The sequence below is a fragment of the Colletotrichum higginsianum genome, chromosome 9, assembly GCF_001672515.1.
Source record: "Colletotrichum higginsianum IMI 349063 chromosome 9, whole genome shotgun sequence".
Taxonomy (NCBI): domain Eukaryota; kingdom Fungi; phylum Ascomycota; class Sordariomycetes; order Glomerellales; family Glomerellaceae; genus Colletotrichum; species Colletotrichum higginsianum.
This window is the reverse complement of record NC_030961.1, coordinates 4,036,623-4,052,213: the sequence shown is the minus strand read 5'-3', so window position 1 is coordinate 4,052,213 and position 15,591 is coordinate 4,036,623. Positions and strand designations below refer to the sequence as shown.

Below are 15,591 nucleotides of genomic sequence, written 5' to 3'. Positions count from 1 at the left end.
CGAGCGCCGAGCGCCAAGCAAGCGCCGAGCAAGCGCCGAGCAGGCAACGTTGCTTGGGCTAGACATTGTGTCTGTTGGCTCGCCTCGTAGAATGAAATCAGTAAGACCCTTAGCAGAAGTTTTCCTTTCTCCCCCATGCCGGACCATTATGCACCATATAATGACTATACCGAGTACAGGAACACCTGAATAAGCGAGCGGGTCGACGTTATAACAGCAGGCAGGCCACAGACAGATCAGCTATGAAGGGAGTGGCTCATTCTCACTCTCGCATCTCACTCTCACAACTCACTCTCACTATTACGCACACACACACACACATACCATGCTCCTGCGGCTCCCCCTATCGTCTCTGCTCGCCTTGTTCCTCGCCATGCTGGCGCAGGCGGAACGAAGGCTGCCAGCCGACCTCCAGGTCGACCTCCTCTTCCCACGCAATGAGACGTATGCGCCGACGCAGTGGTTCCCCATCGTACTCGGCATCCAAAACCTTGACGCCCTCTGGCCTCTCGACATCGGATTTAACCTGGAAGTCATGAGCATGGAAGCCTGGAAAAACAACAGCTCAGGCGGGCGCGCCGATTGGCAGCACGTCAACCTCCGGCCCAACCTCTACGGGTTCCCCGTTGGGCTTGAGCTGGCCCCGGTCAAGCTCTTCCTGCACTATCCCGTCATAAACATGACCAACGGCACAACGGACAGCTTCAATCTCCGGTGGGGTATCACGTTTGTGAACCGCTGCTTTGCCAACAATTCTTTGGATTACGGGGGCAACGGCTGGTCTAGCGGGGGCAACTCCTCAATGCGTCAGATCATCTTCAGCACCGCGCCTGGCGGCCAGACCCCAGACGTTGCAGCGACAGTAGATGCATGCCCTGAGGGTGGCCAGAACTCGACAGTAGTGCGCGTAAATGAGGTGCGGAAGACCTGGAATGCAGGTGACCAATGTCCAGTCTTTGAGACAGATATAGAGCCAGCCAGGTGCGCATACCGGGAAGTAGCCCAGGAACTTGCCGCCAACGTCTCGGCAGCAATTTTGAGGAGGATGGGTTGTGAGGAGGGCACCTGGCAGAATATCACATCTCCGTGTGTGCCCAAGGATAAGGAGAGCGGGGCAACCCTATTAACTGGCCTGCAAAGGGATTCGTCTTCTTGGGCTTTGATCTTGGGATTGGCGCTTGCGGCGTATTACCATGTGTTCTAGGCTCAGTCGTTTACGGGTGTACCCGCAAGCCATGCAAGCCATATGTATTGAACCTGGGGCGTTGCTGAGCAGAAGCTGAACAGAAGTGAATAATACGTTTAGTTGAATGTGAACATGAAGAGTTGACACAATATACAGACACACCAATGCCAAGCTGGACAAACGCTTGGCTAGGTATTCAACCAACCGGCTCCAAGAGAAAAAAGAAAAAAGAAAATCCGGCTTGGCAGGGACCTTCCTAACTCGTGAGCAGTCAATGTTGAGCCAAAACTATCAGGGGAGGCTCCAACAACAGACTTGTGTACCTTGAGAGGGACCGCCTTGGCAACGTACTTTAGCTCCAACAACAGACAGGGCTCTGTTGGAGAGACTGTATTCCCCCGCCTAAATGCCCAGAGGTCAGCAGCACATGACTTTCTCCAGGCTGGCATAGACCATGTATGGACCCTGCCAAGTCATCATCATCTCCCAAAGTACCATACCATCTTGGCCCTCGGTCGATGGACAAGGGTGCACCCGGCCGATGAGCCACCGGATACCGAAGTGAGCGGCTTCTATGCTGCCTACTCTTGGTATTGACATTGTAGCCTGCCGGGAAAAAAGTCATGCGACGCGATAGTTGAGTGGTTCTGTCTCATCTCGCTAATGTAAGTAAAAGCCCTGTTGGTAGAAGTTGAGCATAGGCTCAACACAGAATGGTTGTGATGCATTCGCCTCCTTCGTGGGTATTCCAGTAACTGGATATGGTGTCTCGCAAAGACAGTACCAAGCCAAGTCCTCAGGAGCATCAAGACGTTTGGGTATAAAGACGGAGCGATTCTCGAGCAAACCGATAGAGAATGAGACCTATTAAACACCCGTGTCTCAAGAGCCTCTTCCTTCTCATTCCTTCAGCAACGTTACCAGCAGTGATTCACTTGCACTCGCAGCGTCATGTCTCGTCTCTCATTTCTCGCCACTTTCGGCCTCCTCGCCGCCCAGGGCACTGCCAGCATCCTTGGCCGGCGCCGGTTTGACAGTACTGTCCCGTTCTACGACCACGACCCCAACGTGCCCGCCGACTGCAACTTGTGGTGGAACTCGGACGATGGCATTAGCTGTGAGACGGTCCTCTTAATCACAAGCCTTTCCATTGGTCAGTTGACCAGCATGGTGAGTGTCGAATCCCGTCCTCCCCCCCTACACTACACCTCAACACGCTATTCTCACGAGAGCTAACACGTCAACAGAACCCGTTCGTCAAGTCGTGCAACGACTGGAAGACTGACTATTCCTTTTGCATCGGCTCCGCATCAGGCATCCCGGCGCTTCCGGAGCCTACAGTGGGGCCAACGACCACGTCCCGGCCTCCGGCTGGGCCCACCACAACCAGCACGCTGACCAACCCGGGCAACGGCGTGCAGACACCCGAGCCGTGGCAGCCCGGCATGGTGGACAACTGCAACCGCTTCTACGTGGTCCAAGCCGGCGACACGTGCTCCACCATCGCGTCCAAGACCGGCGTCACCGTCAACCAGCTGGCAACCTGGAATACTCAGATCGGAGGTTCGGCCTGCACGGGAATATGGGCCAGCTACAACATCTGCACTGGCATCATCGGAGGATCGCCAACGCAGCCCCCACCGACAACGAACCCGAACCCAACGCCGCAGCCGATTCAGGATGGCATGGTCAACAACTGTAACCGCTTCCACCTCGTCCAGGCCGGCGAGACCTGCGCTACCATTGCTTCCAAGACCGGCGTCACCGTCGCCCAGTTGACGACCTGGAACAAGGGCATTGGTTCCTCTTGCACGGGCATGTGGGCCGGCTACCACCTCTGCACCGGCGTCGTCGGGGGATCGCCGACGCAGCCCCCGCCGACGAACCAGACGCCGCAACCGATCCAGGACGGCATGGTGAACAACTGCAAGAAGTTCCACTTTGTGCAGCGCGGGCAAAACTGTGACACCATCTCGCGGCAATACGGCATCGCGCTGGCTAACTTTATCCGCTGGAACCCGGCCGCAGGGTCCAATTGCCAGGGCTTGTGGGCCGAGACGTACGCCTGTGTCGGGCTGTAAGCCATGTCTGGATACAAAAGATGGCCTGTGGATAGCATTAAGGGGTCTTGTCCTGTTGGTTTATCGTTATAGCTACTTAATCAATGTAATACTTCTAAGATGGATATCTAGAGTGTACTAGCTTAGTTATAGTTGTACCATCCTTCAGAGTCTCTTCGCATTCTTCAATCTTGTACCCGCGCAGTTTGGGGATAAGAACTATCCAGAAATACCAGTAAACGACCCCAGCACCAAGACTGTAAGCAAGTTAGTAAACAAACATATGTCATCCGATAGTGAAACTATCACTCACATGCTGGCCCCAACAACTGCGTAAGTCGCATGAAACAATCCGTTTACCGGCTTGGTGTCGGGCGGAAAAAATGGTGCAGCTAGAAGAGCCAAACTCAACCCGATCCGCAACAAGACTGCCGGGATCCATGCTTTGAAAGGCCTCTTGAGATCAGGTCGCTTCGCTCGTAGCCACAAAAGTCCAAACCCAACAGCCAACGCAAGAAACTGCCCAGGATATCCTTCAACTTCGAGTATAAAGGAATAGACTTCCCCTGTCGGGGGAAGAGCAATGACGAGCAACGATGGGATATAGTGAACCAGTAATCCGCCTAAGGGTGAGTTAAACGGCCTTGTCGAAGAGAGTATGTCAGAAAACGGCAGGAAACCTTGCCTGGCAATCTCCTGTTTGGTACGAGCCTAGAAAGTCGTTAGCGACTTGAGCCAGCGTATGTGAAATGCCATAATAATTACTGCAGAGAAGGCAACGACGAGAACGTTGGCTCCAGCGCTCAAAGCAACAGCTAGAGGAAGAACTGTTTTGCCAAGTCCTTCGCCGAAGATCCTTGTAAAGTAGAGAGCCGCTATGAGCTCTCCGCTTTCTTTGATGTCCTCGATGGGTACAACGAGGAAGTACGCCACGTTGATGAGGGCGTACAGCCCGCAAGCAGTTGTCAAAGCAGCCATCATAACTGATCGCAGCGTCCGCACTGGGTCTTTCACCTCATTGAGAACGTAGTTGGCGTTGTCGAGACCGTTATAGGAGTAAAATACTTTGAAAAGGGACGTCGCAATAACCCCCCAGTTCCAGTTCGTGTCCTCCCAGAGATTTCCCCATGAGAGGGTCGCGGAGGTTCGTGCTGCATCGGTCGATGGTCGAAACAAGACGACATAAATACCGGAGAAGATCATGAATACAACAAGGCCTACTTTGACCCAGCCAAGGATATTCTGCAGCTTGACGCCGAAGCGTGGGAAGCATCCATGAATGATCGTGACAGTGGTCAGCAGTGTAATTGCAAGACCCTTTCGGAGAAGATCGCTGGGGTTTTGGCCGCCAAGAGCAAAGAGCAAGTACTCGCTGAAGACGATACAATTGCTCGCTGTAAACCCCAAGAGAACAGCATGAATGGCGATGAGTGTTGAAGCGAGGAAGCGTGGTCGTCGATACGTAAATTCCAAATAAACTTTATCGCCTCCGGATCGCGGCAGCATCGATCCGAATTCGAGCGAAACCATTAGACCACAGCCAGCAATGACTGCACCGATGAACCAGAGCAGCAGTGACAGGCCTGGGCTACCGACGGAGCGAAGAATTGCGCCTGGGGTGGCAAAGATACCGCTGCCTATGACTCTTGAGATGACGAGGATATATGCACTTTGCCAAGTCAATGTTCGACCGAGTGTCGATGTCTCTGGAAGCACATCATCTTCCACAGAGCGGGTTGGATAAACATCTCCGGTGACGATATTGTCCTCAGCTATCCCTTCTACTTGAGAAAGCGGGTGCTTGCTGTCCGAGGTCGTAGTCGTCGATGATAAGCGAGACGACGTGGGAGATAGCAAAGGTCGCCGCTCTTGGTCGTCGAGGGTATTCATAGTGATTGGTGGTAGTGTCAATGCGTACTTGAGGCTTCGACATCGACTGAGTCGTATGAGAGCATAAAACGCTTGATGGGAAGCACTAGAAACGAAGGTCGCATATCGTATGAAGTGATGTTGATCGTGGGTAGCGGCGCCTCGCAACCCATAGCTTTCAAGTCGAAGAAAGAGACGTCAAAAGGGTTCGGCGGAAATGGATCTGTCACAGGGATCTGTGTCGCTAGGCACATAAGCAGTGGATTGGAACAGGGTCCAAGGGATGCCAGTGGCAAATAGGGCGTGTCCACGGATGTTCTGTCCTTGTCAAGAATGTGAACATGCTATCTCGTGAGGTCTGTCCCGTGGGGGGTGTCTCAAATTGCGTGATTATGTTTCAAGAAGGTGAGTTCGACATGCACAGCACAGGGAATCTCGTTTTGTGTTCGATACGGACTCGCACGCCATCATGGCGCAAGGTGACGAAAGCCACTGGAGGTTGGTTTCCAGGTCGGCTTACACATCACCTGTTCCCCACCTAAGATTTGGTGGTAGTGCGGGGTTAGTGGGCTTGCACACCGAAGTTAGGCGCCTCGGCCATCTACCAAATTACTTCATTCAATACATGCTTACAGTTTCTAGAACTTTTGTTTCGTGAATGCTGGCGATTAGAGTCGATGATTGTACCGTCGGCCTCAAGACTAAGATCTTAAGAGGGTAATAAGCAGTAAGACATACAGTAAATTTAGTTAGGAGACGCTCGATAACACATCGATGAAGTGAAGCTACGCAGCGTGCCAAAGCAAGAAGAATCATCGACTTAAGTTCAAGAGACTGAAAGAACGTGTAACTCTGTAAGACCTAAACTCTCCTGATATTTCCCAGTCAACAACCCTGTATTGGTTTGGTTTTACATCACCCACATTTGTGCACTTAGTCAAACGCCTGGGGTCCTATGATGGAACTACTTTAATCTCCGTTTCACAACATTCATCGGACATAAGCCTTCGGAACGGACTAAATTACAGCTATTGATTGGCCAATGCGAACATCTCAACAAACATTTGGCTTTCTGGCTTGTGCAATCTTAATTCGAATTGTTCCTTCGCGCATTAATTACTTCTTCAGTTGGGGTATTGATGATGGAAAGAATGAACATTGGCCACGGCCTGTTGGTATAAGCATCGATTACAACCCTTCATACACCCACTAAGATGCCTCCCAGCTCATGATTCGTTCCTACTCTCCTTGTTTATAACAAACAATCCTTCCAAGCTTTACATGTTCATGTAAGCGGCCATACCACCGAAGAGGGCAGCGGCACCGACAGCAGCAGTGCGCATGGGAGCCGCCTCGACAGACGAAGAAGTGGAACGGACGCCGCCACCGTCATTGGCACCAGTCTCAGTAGCAAGGGGTGCTGTAGAAGTAGGTCCGGTGACGTTGTTGGTGAAGGGGTTGCTTCCGTCAGTGACAGGACCAGCACCAGTGTAGGCAGGAGGGCGGCTGGTGGCGGTGGTGTCAGGCTCAGCGGCAGTGTTGTTGGGGTTCAAAAGGCTGATTGAGCGTCAGTTAAACATTCTTGGGACATTAAGCATCTAGTACACTCACTTGTCGATGACGTGAACAACACCGTTGGCAATCAAAACGTTGGGGATCAGGACTTCGGCATTGTTGACGTAAACAGTCTCGTTGATGACGTTGATGGTGATATTTCCACCGTTGAGAGTCGTCAGGGAGGTGTTGGTAATATCGGGACTGTACAGTACAGAGCCGGCGACAACGTGGTATTGCAGTATGCTTGCGAGCTCGGAGCCGAGGGTGGAGGTGAGGTTACCGATGGCGCGGAAGGCCTCGTTGTTGGGGACAAAGATCGTCAAATCCTCGGCGGAAGCAAGGGCCTCGGTGACATTGGCGAGTTGAACAGCGCCCAGAGCAGCGGTGAGGTTCGCAGCGCGGAGGGTATCGGCGATACCCTGAGGAACACTGAGGACCTTGTCAATGACGTGAATGGTACCGGCGGTGAAGTTGAGGTTTCCAGTGGTGACAGTCGAGTTCTCCCGCAGGGCCGAGTAGAAGGTGACGTTGCCGTCCACAGTCTGGGCCTGGACGCGCTGCCCACCGGTGATGTTGGCGTAGGTCTGGTTCTGGAGGAGAGTGGGGATGAACTGAGGCTCCTCGGTGAAGTTGGAGGCATAGTATGTGCCATTCAGGACGTGGTACTGGAGAATGGCGGCGACCAAGTCAGCGTCGGTGGCAGCGGAACCGGCGCTCGCGATGAATGCCTCGAGGGCCTCGTTGCTGGGGGCCAGAATGGTGATGTTCTGGGCCTGCGAGAGAGCCTGGACGAGGCCAGGCTGGGTACCGAGAAGGCCTGTAGGAAGTCAGGAATATTGGCCATTGGGCGATTCAAGATGATAATGGACACGTACTAGTCAGGGTCGACAAGCTCGAGTTCTGGGAAGCCAAGGCGGCGGTCAGGTTCAGCTGGCCGCCCTCCTGGGCGAGCGCAACACTGGCCAAGGCCAAGGGGAGAATGTTCTTGACCTGCATGGTGGACTTGCGATGTACAGAACCTTACTTCGAAGTAAGTTAGGATGTCTATGGAGAGAAAAGGGAATGTCCAGAGAGCTATGCAAGTATGAGTCTATCGAACCGGAAGCCGAAAGACGTGAAGAAGCAGAGGGGCCGGGCCAGTCTTTAAACAACAATGCGAGCCGCCAGGTGCTCGACTGGCTCTCCGCTCGATTCATGACGAACACCTTGGTGAGCATCCGGCCGGGGGGTGGCCAATCCCGTCGTCGTGGGTTACAAAAGCAAGCTCATTGCCTAGGCCGAACGAGAATCACAGCCCGTCGGTTTCTTGAACCCCAGACAAGGGTCTTGGTCTACATCACGGCCCAGCCAGGGATTCGGTTTGGAATTGGGGGAGGGAGGGGGGGAAGCACTGGGGGTGGGGCAGGAAATCATCCCTAGCTCAGCATACCGCTGGGCACCTGGCAAATAATCGGGTTGTGCTGGATCATCGACCAGGTGCCAAGTCGATCGTGGAGCTGTTTCTCGCCGGCGTGGAGGCGGAGGAGGTACTTACACGCTGCATCGGCTCGGCGACGATCGAACACAGCCCATCAGCGAGGATTCCCGGCTTACTAGGTCACTGCTGTTGGCTTGCTGGCAAGCCGGGGCTGCTCCGTGTCCAGCTCGCAAGCTTGGGGGCTTCAAGAGCTTTTGTGTTACTGGCAAGAAATGCACGTAAACGAGGAGACAGTAGCAGAGGTGTTGGAAATGCTGTCTGGCCAAGCATGCAATTCCCATCCGGACAGTGGCAGAAGAATGGGCATTCTCAAGGCTGGAGATCGGAAAACTACCTTGACAAGCGTGGAAACAGAAAAATGCGGAATGGCAGGAATCGTCGTACAACTGGAAGCAGACACTGGCAGGCCCCAGCAGCCATTGGAGACATCAAAGACATTGGACGCCATTGACAGCACGCCGTGTCTTGGGAGCTGCGTAAGCTTGCGCCAGGCCGCAACAGCACAGTCTGTTTGTATAGTGCAAAAAAAGTCAATGTCGTCAGGATAGGCGGCTTAGCGCCATTGGAACCGGGAGGGGCTCCGACGGCGCCGACAACACGAGAGCCGTTCAGATCTGGTGTGGTTAGGTCGTCGCGTAGAACGCAGGAAAACCACCAGGAACCCTTGTCTTTTTAGTCATGTCATCTCTGCAGAGACTGAACCTTAGGGCCAAGTTATCCGTCTGTCAAGCTTCGGGCCTCTCACCTCATCTCATATTTCTCCCATGCGGGTTGTGCTTCCAGCCATGTGCGAACAGAACCTTGACCACGATCTCCGAGATGGCATCCTTCTGATATTGCCGACTTTCGGTTGCACAGTCTACTTGCATGAGACACAAAACAACGTACAAATAGCAAGGGGAGGGGGGAGGACGAGGAGAAACTATCTGTCCAATAGGCACAGTCGGTGCAGAGTTTCGCTAGACTGTCATTAGCATCCGACTCCCCGCACCATCATCGCCCAGCGACTAGCCAGCGCAGGGCCAGTTGGGCCATTCCCGCTTCCTCCTTTGGCTTCGCCCCGGCGTGTCATTCGTTTGGTGTAAGCAAGACGTCCCAGTTTGCTCAACAGGCGTGAGTACTACATGATACATCCGCAGACTGTCGAGAAACGCATCCGCAAATGGACTAGGGCCCTCGCGTGAAAGCGAGGCCAAGGACGCACCAGCATAAGCTTCCCAGGCCCCCAAGAGCTCCATGGGCCGGTTGTGCCGACATGGTCCCATGTTTTACACCACACAGGTAGACTTTTGCCATAATATCGACAAATCGGTGCGTCATCGATATACTTGAACGATCGCGGTTTTGGCGCCTGGTCCATCCTTTTTGCCAGTGGCTCATTCCTCCACGCGCAGAAATCCTTGCTTGGCGGCTGCAACCTGACTGGCCCTGTTCCTTGCCCAGGACCCCCGGAAACAACAGAGTCGGAACCCTTCGAGGCCTCCGGGCGTGTCCAGCGAAACCTCTCGCGAGGCGTCCGGAGAACAAGCCCGAAGTGACCAGCCAACGAACGAGGCGCACACGTTTTGAAATAAGACGACCTGAAGCCTGGTCATGGCCACGTCGTCGAGGATCACCGTCGAAACGGGGGAGGGGGGTTAGCGCCCGAGCGGGTAGAATGGCAAATTTGGGTATCGTTTCTCGTATGTATGAATTGGGACACTCCGTCCATATTCCATCACCCTTCGGGCGGCCTTGGCGGCGGCGGTCGCGACTACTTCGGCGACATCACGCCATGCACTTTTTTTTGCGCGATTCGGGTGCCCAATTGGCAATAACAGTGTGTACGGTGGTCCCGGTTTAGGGCCCGGTCGTTTCGCTCCTCTATCCCAACGCTGGACCAAAGACATCGTCGCCCTCGCCGACCTTCCTCCGCTTGGCGTCTCGCGCATCGTTCCCGTTGAGTCCTCCGCCATCTCCGCTGAACACGGCACCGTCGCCCTCGGCCTTCGGACGCCGAGATTCCTTCTGCGATGCCAACTCGCGCCGAGCCTTCTGCAGAGCCACGAGATCTGCACGATCGGGGTCTCTGCACTTTTTGAGCTTTCGTAAAAGCGGCTTGATGAGCTTGGTGCTCTCGGGCTGTGCGTTTTGTCAGCATTGTTGCAATCTTGGAAGCGAGAGGGTCGTAGCAGCAATCACATATGGGCACCCGACGTGGAACGACTTACTGTTCCCCAATACTCGTCTAGTCTCTCTGGGGGCTCAGTCGCCAACATCTCTCGACATGCTTCTATCGCGCCCATCACCTTGTCTCGTAACTCGTGTCGTGGTGTCGAATCTGTTCCATTTTCGTTCGATGTAGCGTTCTGGTTGGGGGTAAACGCTCCCTGGACCAGTCTCTCGGTCAGTCCCCGGTCGGCAAGCGAAAGCGCAGCCAGCATGATCTGGCTCGGCGTGTAGTGGAAGTAGGCATCGGTGACGAGAGAGCTAAACTTAAGAACAGCCCGGGCACGAGCATGAGCCGTGTCGATTCGAGCCTTCTGCAGCACTTGTCAGCACTTCTCCATCATGGATTCTGTCGGCCGTTGCACCCAACGCACCTCGAGATCAGTGTGTCGCCGAAGCTCCAGTATAGCTCCCTCCAACGCACGGAACGGATGTCGGACATCAAACGCGAATCGAACACCCTGGCAGAGCAGGAACTCCCCAGCCAAAATCTCCTCCTCGGTTGTATTTGGGAACTTCTCTGCGAGTTTGGCAAGCCGCATGTACTGCCCTTCAGCCTTGCTTCCGAAGAACAAGCACGTCTTGAGAACGTCCTGGGGCGGGTACGTCATGATTGAATTGGTGACATAAAAACGGCGCAGAAAAACGGTCGCAGTTGCCCTGACTTCGGTGGGCATGCCGCAAAAATCGGCCGCGCGGATCAGATCAACCGTGAAAACCTTCAGCAGTTGGATTTCTTCTGCAGGAGTCAAGAATTCCGGCAACGGCTCAACATCTATATCGACCCGTTTTGTTTCGATGAGGCGACTTGCAATGTGGGTTCGGGCGAGCGAATTCGTCTGTTCGCGCAGTTCTGCCAGCTTCGATGGCGAGAAGGACCATAATCGATATTGCGTCGAGAGTCGGTATCGGGCATCTTCGGTCGCCATTGCGGCAGATTTGGGCTAGGTAGGCGGGGGTTGCGATCGACGGTTGACAGAAAAGAGAGACGCTACGTGGGTTGATGACGAGGTTGAGCTGGGTGCCAGACAGTCGACGCGCCGAATCGGCGTTGTTGACTTGTCGCTGATTTCGAGACGCGACGAGGGCAATTAGCAGCTGGGATTGAGGGTCGAAGCTACGACCAGCAAGTGCTGAAGAGAGAGAAGTTGAAGTTGACGATGCCTAGGCTTAACGCGCAACGAGATGGATCTTATCGTTGCCCGATAGGTAAAGAGTAGATTAGCGCTCGAGAGGGGAGCTTGAGCCACATGTACGATCACGTGATATGGCGCAGTGCAAGCACGCCGAAGTATCGGGACGCGCCCTTTGGCAGTGGCCAAACCTTGATGGTAAGTAAGGTACCTAGGTTGGTTAGGTAGGTGGATACCTGTTCAGAATCGCCTGAGTATAAGTTTGTTAGATTCGAGGAAAAGGTTCAGCAAGTTTGACTGCTGTTAGGGGGTCGACTAATACAGGTCGAAAAAGAAACTTGGGGGTCAGTCAGCTGTCATGCAAACACAGACAATGGCCGATACAACGAGACAGCATAACACTACCCCCACGCTAATCTGCACATTGCACGTTGACCACTTCTTCAAAACTTGCAGAGGAATAGCATCCATGTTGAAAAACCTACGAAACTTGGAACCCGCCCATCTCTAATCCTGCATCCCTTCTCAGGAGAAACAGCGCAGCCAAGGAACCAACCACTGCGGATCCAGTCCACGGATATTTACACGCCCCAACGCCGTGCTCCAGTCGGAGCCCCCATTCCGACTAGGAATGAACAGTCTATTGATGCAACCAGACGGAAAATCAAGTGTCACATATTGCGACGCCGAACCCGCAAGCCTCTCTCATCCGCCGAAGAGGCTCAAACAGCAGTGTATATCTAGTATCCAACCTCCCGTTTGGCAGGAATCGGGGGCGCCGGCTTCTTGGCTCGGCTCGGAGGGGGTGGCGGCGGCGCCTTCTTGGACTGGAGGTTGCTTGTGCTTCTAGTCAAGCTGCTCCCCATACTGGTCGCTGGGCTTGCGCTGCGGTCGTTCCATTCCGGACTGCCACTACCGCTCATCGTGTGTTCATCGTCGCGATCGGCAAAGACGTCGCTAGCAAGTGGTCTGCCTGTAGGTCTCAGATTGCCCCGAAGAGATCCAATATGGGAGACGTTGGGCACAGGAGGCGTGGCGGCGATGGAGCGTCGATCGGTGGCGGCAGAACCCTGGAACGTCTGGGATCTAGCAATAGTCGGTCTCGGGGTTGTGTCTGCGGAAGCGCCGTATTTGGCCTCGGATCGGTTGGAGCGGATAGGCATGCGGACGGGCATCGGTTCGGGTTCTTCCTCGACGTGGTTGACGCGGGCCGAGTAGTCGTTGAAGGAGCGGGCCGTGTTGGACCTCCCGCGACCGTTGTTGTAACGACGGTCGGTGGGCGACGGAGGTGCGTTGCCACCGGCCCAGTTCTGACGCAGACGGCGCAGCTCTTCGGCGCAGCGTTCGTGGTAGCTCAACTCGGCGTCGAGCAGACTGGTCAGGTCGCGGACGTTGTCGGTCTCGGCGTCCTTGATGTCCTGCATGCGCCGCATGACGTCCTCACCGGCTTCCTCGTACTTGGCGCGGGCAGTGCGCAACTCCTCCTCGAGACGGAAATCCTCGCGCTTTGCCTTCTGCATCTTGCTAATACTCGCATCGTAGGCCAATCGGCGCGACTCGAGCTTCTTCCGTGCGGCCTGCGGAGAGTGTGTCAGATGGGACGGGCTGAAACCACGACTGGTCGAGCAATGACGTCGGTACGTACCTGATACTCTTTCATCATGGCTAGCGATCTCTCGACAGAGACGAGCCAGTTGTCGGTCACATCGGAGGCGTAGCTCTCCTGGATGCCAGCGAGGCGCTCGTTCGTCCGACCAAGAGCTGTGGGAGATTGAGGTCAGTGATGGTCGCGGGGGAGAACTGCGAGAGGACATGGTGGGGAAAGACCGTACAGAGCAGACAGGCGCCGAACTCGGAGTCGGGCTCGAATTCCTCGCCGTGAGAAATCATCATACGACCGACGAAAGCAATCGGCAGTCCTTTCTCCTTGTCTTCAAAGGCCTCACCGCGGCGAGCGATCCATTTGACGTATGTGTTTGTGGATTTCTGGAGTCTCTCCATTCCTAGCGGGCCATAATGTTAGCATCGGCATCTCCTGGGCGCGCATGTCGGGCGCGGGGATGTGTTGTGGTTGGCGTGCGTACCATCATATCGCAACTGCATTTCCATTTCCAAGTTCCTGAACTCGTCTGTCTGACCCGTCTTGGATTCGGATCCCATCTTTTCGCCTGCCCATTGGAAGGCGCGGTCGAATTTCTTGGTGAAGTTCATGGCTGCGGTTGGCGAAGTATGTGGCTAGAGTATCGATTTGAGCAGGTACAGGGTGTTCGATTAGGGGGAGAGCGGAAGTCGGATCGTCAACGATGGTATTAGGGAATCAAGTCGAAGATAGGATCGGTCGATGCCAGCATTCAACGGGTGATTGTAGAGAATGAATGATGGGGGAATGGTTGTGGTGGTGGTGGGAGGTTGGCAGTAATCGTTGAATGTGTCGTAAAGTGAGGGTACCTTGGTAGGGTAGTGAAAGATGACGATGGGCTGAAAGCGAAAAGAGGGCGAAAGAGAAGATGGATGGGAGCAGCAGGAGGTCCCGGAGCAATGGGTAGAAGAGGAAGAGAAGAGTGCGGCGTGTGTATCTGTATGGTGGCAAGAGGGTTGGTTATCACACACGGCCAAACACTGGTCGACAATGCATGGGCCAGGGAGGGACGGATGGAGTTGATTGGGTACGATGTGCCCGTGAGGTGAGGTACTTCTATGTAAGTAAAGCAGGTGAGGAAGGAGGACCGTGGGAGGGGTGGGATGGGAACGGTTATAACAATCGGGAGAATGAGGAGGGGGGAGCAAGCGAGCGAGAGAGGAAGAGAGAGAGAGAGAGAGAGAATTAATCAGTCCCCCGTTTTGGGATTTGGGAGAGCTATCACTAGGGGGTCAAGGTCAAGCAAGGGTGAGTAAATGGTAGATGGATGGGGAAATGGCTCCGTCAAAAGAAGGGTAGGATGGCAATTGTTGGCCAGGGCAATGCACCAGGAGGCAGGAAATGCAACGAGGGATCCGTATCGGTGGGAGAAGTAGTGTGTGTTCTTCTCTCTCCGTCCAGGCCCAACTTCCGTCCCCAATGCTTTGATGGAGTGCAGGTGCTGTGCTGTTCTCAGTTGTCTGTTGCGGGAGGTGGGTTTTGGAGGCGAACCAAGGCACAAGCTAAGGCATGCAGGTACGTATCGAGTGGGGTGTGTCGGTTGTCATTCCCTGCACCTGGGGACTCTTCATTCACCAAGGGCCAAGGGGGTAGGGAAGCAGAGGGCAGTACCTCCTATGCTAAGTACAGATGCACACATGCACACGACTACGACAGCACCAAGATCATTGATGGCAGAACAGGATTTAGAGCAGGTGGGAGAGAGATAGAGAGAGAGAAAAAGACAGAGAGAGACAGGGAGAGAAAGCGAGAGAGAGAGAGAGAGAGACAGAAAGAAAGAGAAGGGAGCGTGTCGCGTTGGAGGTCAGTGGCCATAAGCCATCTGAGTTCGAGCCTAGAGTTTGAAAGATGACAAGACGCGGACACAGTACGTACCTTGACTTCCACACTTCCACGGGTATCCGTAAGTAGGTACCTACCTTGTGTAAGGGCAGCCCGGAGACGTTTCCCAAGTTGCCGATACGGATGCTCTTCGGTCCTGCTGCGAGCGTGATATCGAATCCTACTCACGATCATGTTCCTATCTTTGCGGCGCCACATCTCATGCACAAAGAACCGGCCGGTGGACGACACCGACGGGCACTCTGAGTTGCTGGTCACCCGTCTGCCTCGGCCAGCACAGCACAACATAGCACAGCACAGCTCAGCACAGCAGGGCATAGTTTGGCAATTAGCTCGCTGCCAAACAATTAGGTAGGTGCCCCGGTTCTCCGCCGACCTGCCGTATCTCAGTGGCTCCAAGATTGGCTGGCACCTTGAATTTGCTGAGCCGCTGGGGAACATGGGTGAGACGACAGCAAGGACCCGCTCTCTCAGGTTCGAGAATGGAAAGAGATTGGAGGCGGGGTATGTACGATGTATGGCGCAGTGGGTGGAGAGGGCGTACTGCTTCAACCACAATGACCTCCGTTTCAAGCGTCGTGCGACGCACTGGCACATGTACCTCTTCTTCAACGGTACCT

General features: G+C 54.4%; 6 protein-coding genes across 6 annotated transcripts; 2 read left to right on the top strand and 4 right to left on the bottom strand.

The window, feature by feature from the left end:
* Positions 1-325: 325 nt before the first annotated feature.
* CH63R_13436 (LysM domain-containing protein) lies at positions 326-1,204 on the top strand (the record flags this gene model as incomplete). Its single annotated transcript, XM_018308410.1, has 1 exon — positions 326-1,204. The coding sequence occupies one exon, from the start codon at positions 326-328 to the stop codon at positions 1,202-1,204; it is 879 nt and encodes a 292-aa protein (XP_018152827.1).
* A 933-nt stretch (positions 1,205-2,137) lies between these two features.
* On the top strand, positions 2,138-3,267 carry CH63R_13435 (LysM domain-containing protein; the record flags this gene model as incomplete). The annotated part of the gene is made up of 2 exons (XM_018308409.1): positions 2,138-2,356; positions 2,434-3,267. 2 exons carry the CDS (start codon positions 2,138-2,140, stop codon positions 3,265-3,267), a joined length of 1,053 nt encoding a protein of 350 aa, XP_018152826.1.
* A 37-nt stretch (positions 3,268-3,304) lies between these two features.
* CH63R_13434 (Methionine permease) lies at positions 3,305-5,136 on the bottom strand (the record flags this gene model as incomplete). Its single annotated transcript, XM_018308408.1, has 4 exons — positions 3,305-3,339; positions 3,406-3,503; positions 3,560-3,957; positions 4,012-5,136. The coding sequence occupies 4 exons, from the start codon at positions 5,134-5,136 to the stop codon at positions 3,305-3,307; spliced, it is 1,656 nt and encodes a 551-aa protein (XP_018152825.1).
* A 1,256-nt stretch (positions 5,137-6,392) lies between these two features.
* Positions 6,393-7,668, bottom strand: CH63R_13433 (Fasciclin domain-containing protein; the record flags this gene model as incomplete). Its single annotated transcript, XM_018308407.1, has 3 exons — positions 6,393-6,672; positions 6,727-7,489; positions 7,548-7,668. 3 exons carry the CDS (start codon positions 7,666-7,668, stop codon positions 6,393-6,395), a joined length of 1,164 nt encoding a protein of 387 aa, XP_018152824.1.
* A 2,344-nt stretch (positions 7,669-10,012) lies between these two features.
* Positions 10,013-11,286, bottom strand: CH63R_13432 (Cyclin ccl1; the record flags this gene model as incomplete). Its single annotated transcript, XM_018308406.1, has 3 exons — positions 10,013-10,270; positions 10,360-10,671; positions 10,732-11,286. The coding sequence occupies 3 exons, from the start codon at positions 11,284-11,286 to the stop codon at positions 10,013-10,015; spliced, it is 1,125 nt and encodes a 374-aa protein (XP_018152823.1).
* Positions 11,287-12,230: 944 nt separating this feature from the next.
* CH63R_13431 (BAR domain-containing protein) lies at positions 12,231-13,701 on the bottom strand (the record flags this gene model as incomplete). Its single annotated transcript, XM_018308405.1, has 4 exons — positions 12,231-13,067; positions 13,136-13,251; positions 13,323-13,493; positions 13,575-13,701. The coding sequence occupies 4 exons, from the start codon at positions 13,699-13,701 to the stop codon at positions 12,231-12,233; spliced, it is 1,251 nt and encodes a 416-aa protein (XP_018152822.1).
* Between the last annotated feature and the right edge of the window lie 1,890 nt (positions 13,702-15,591).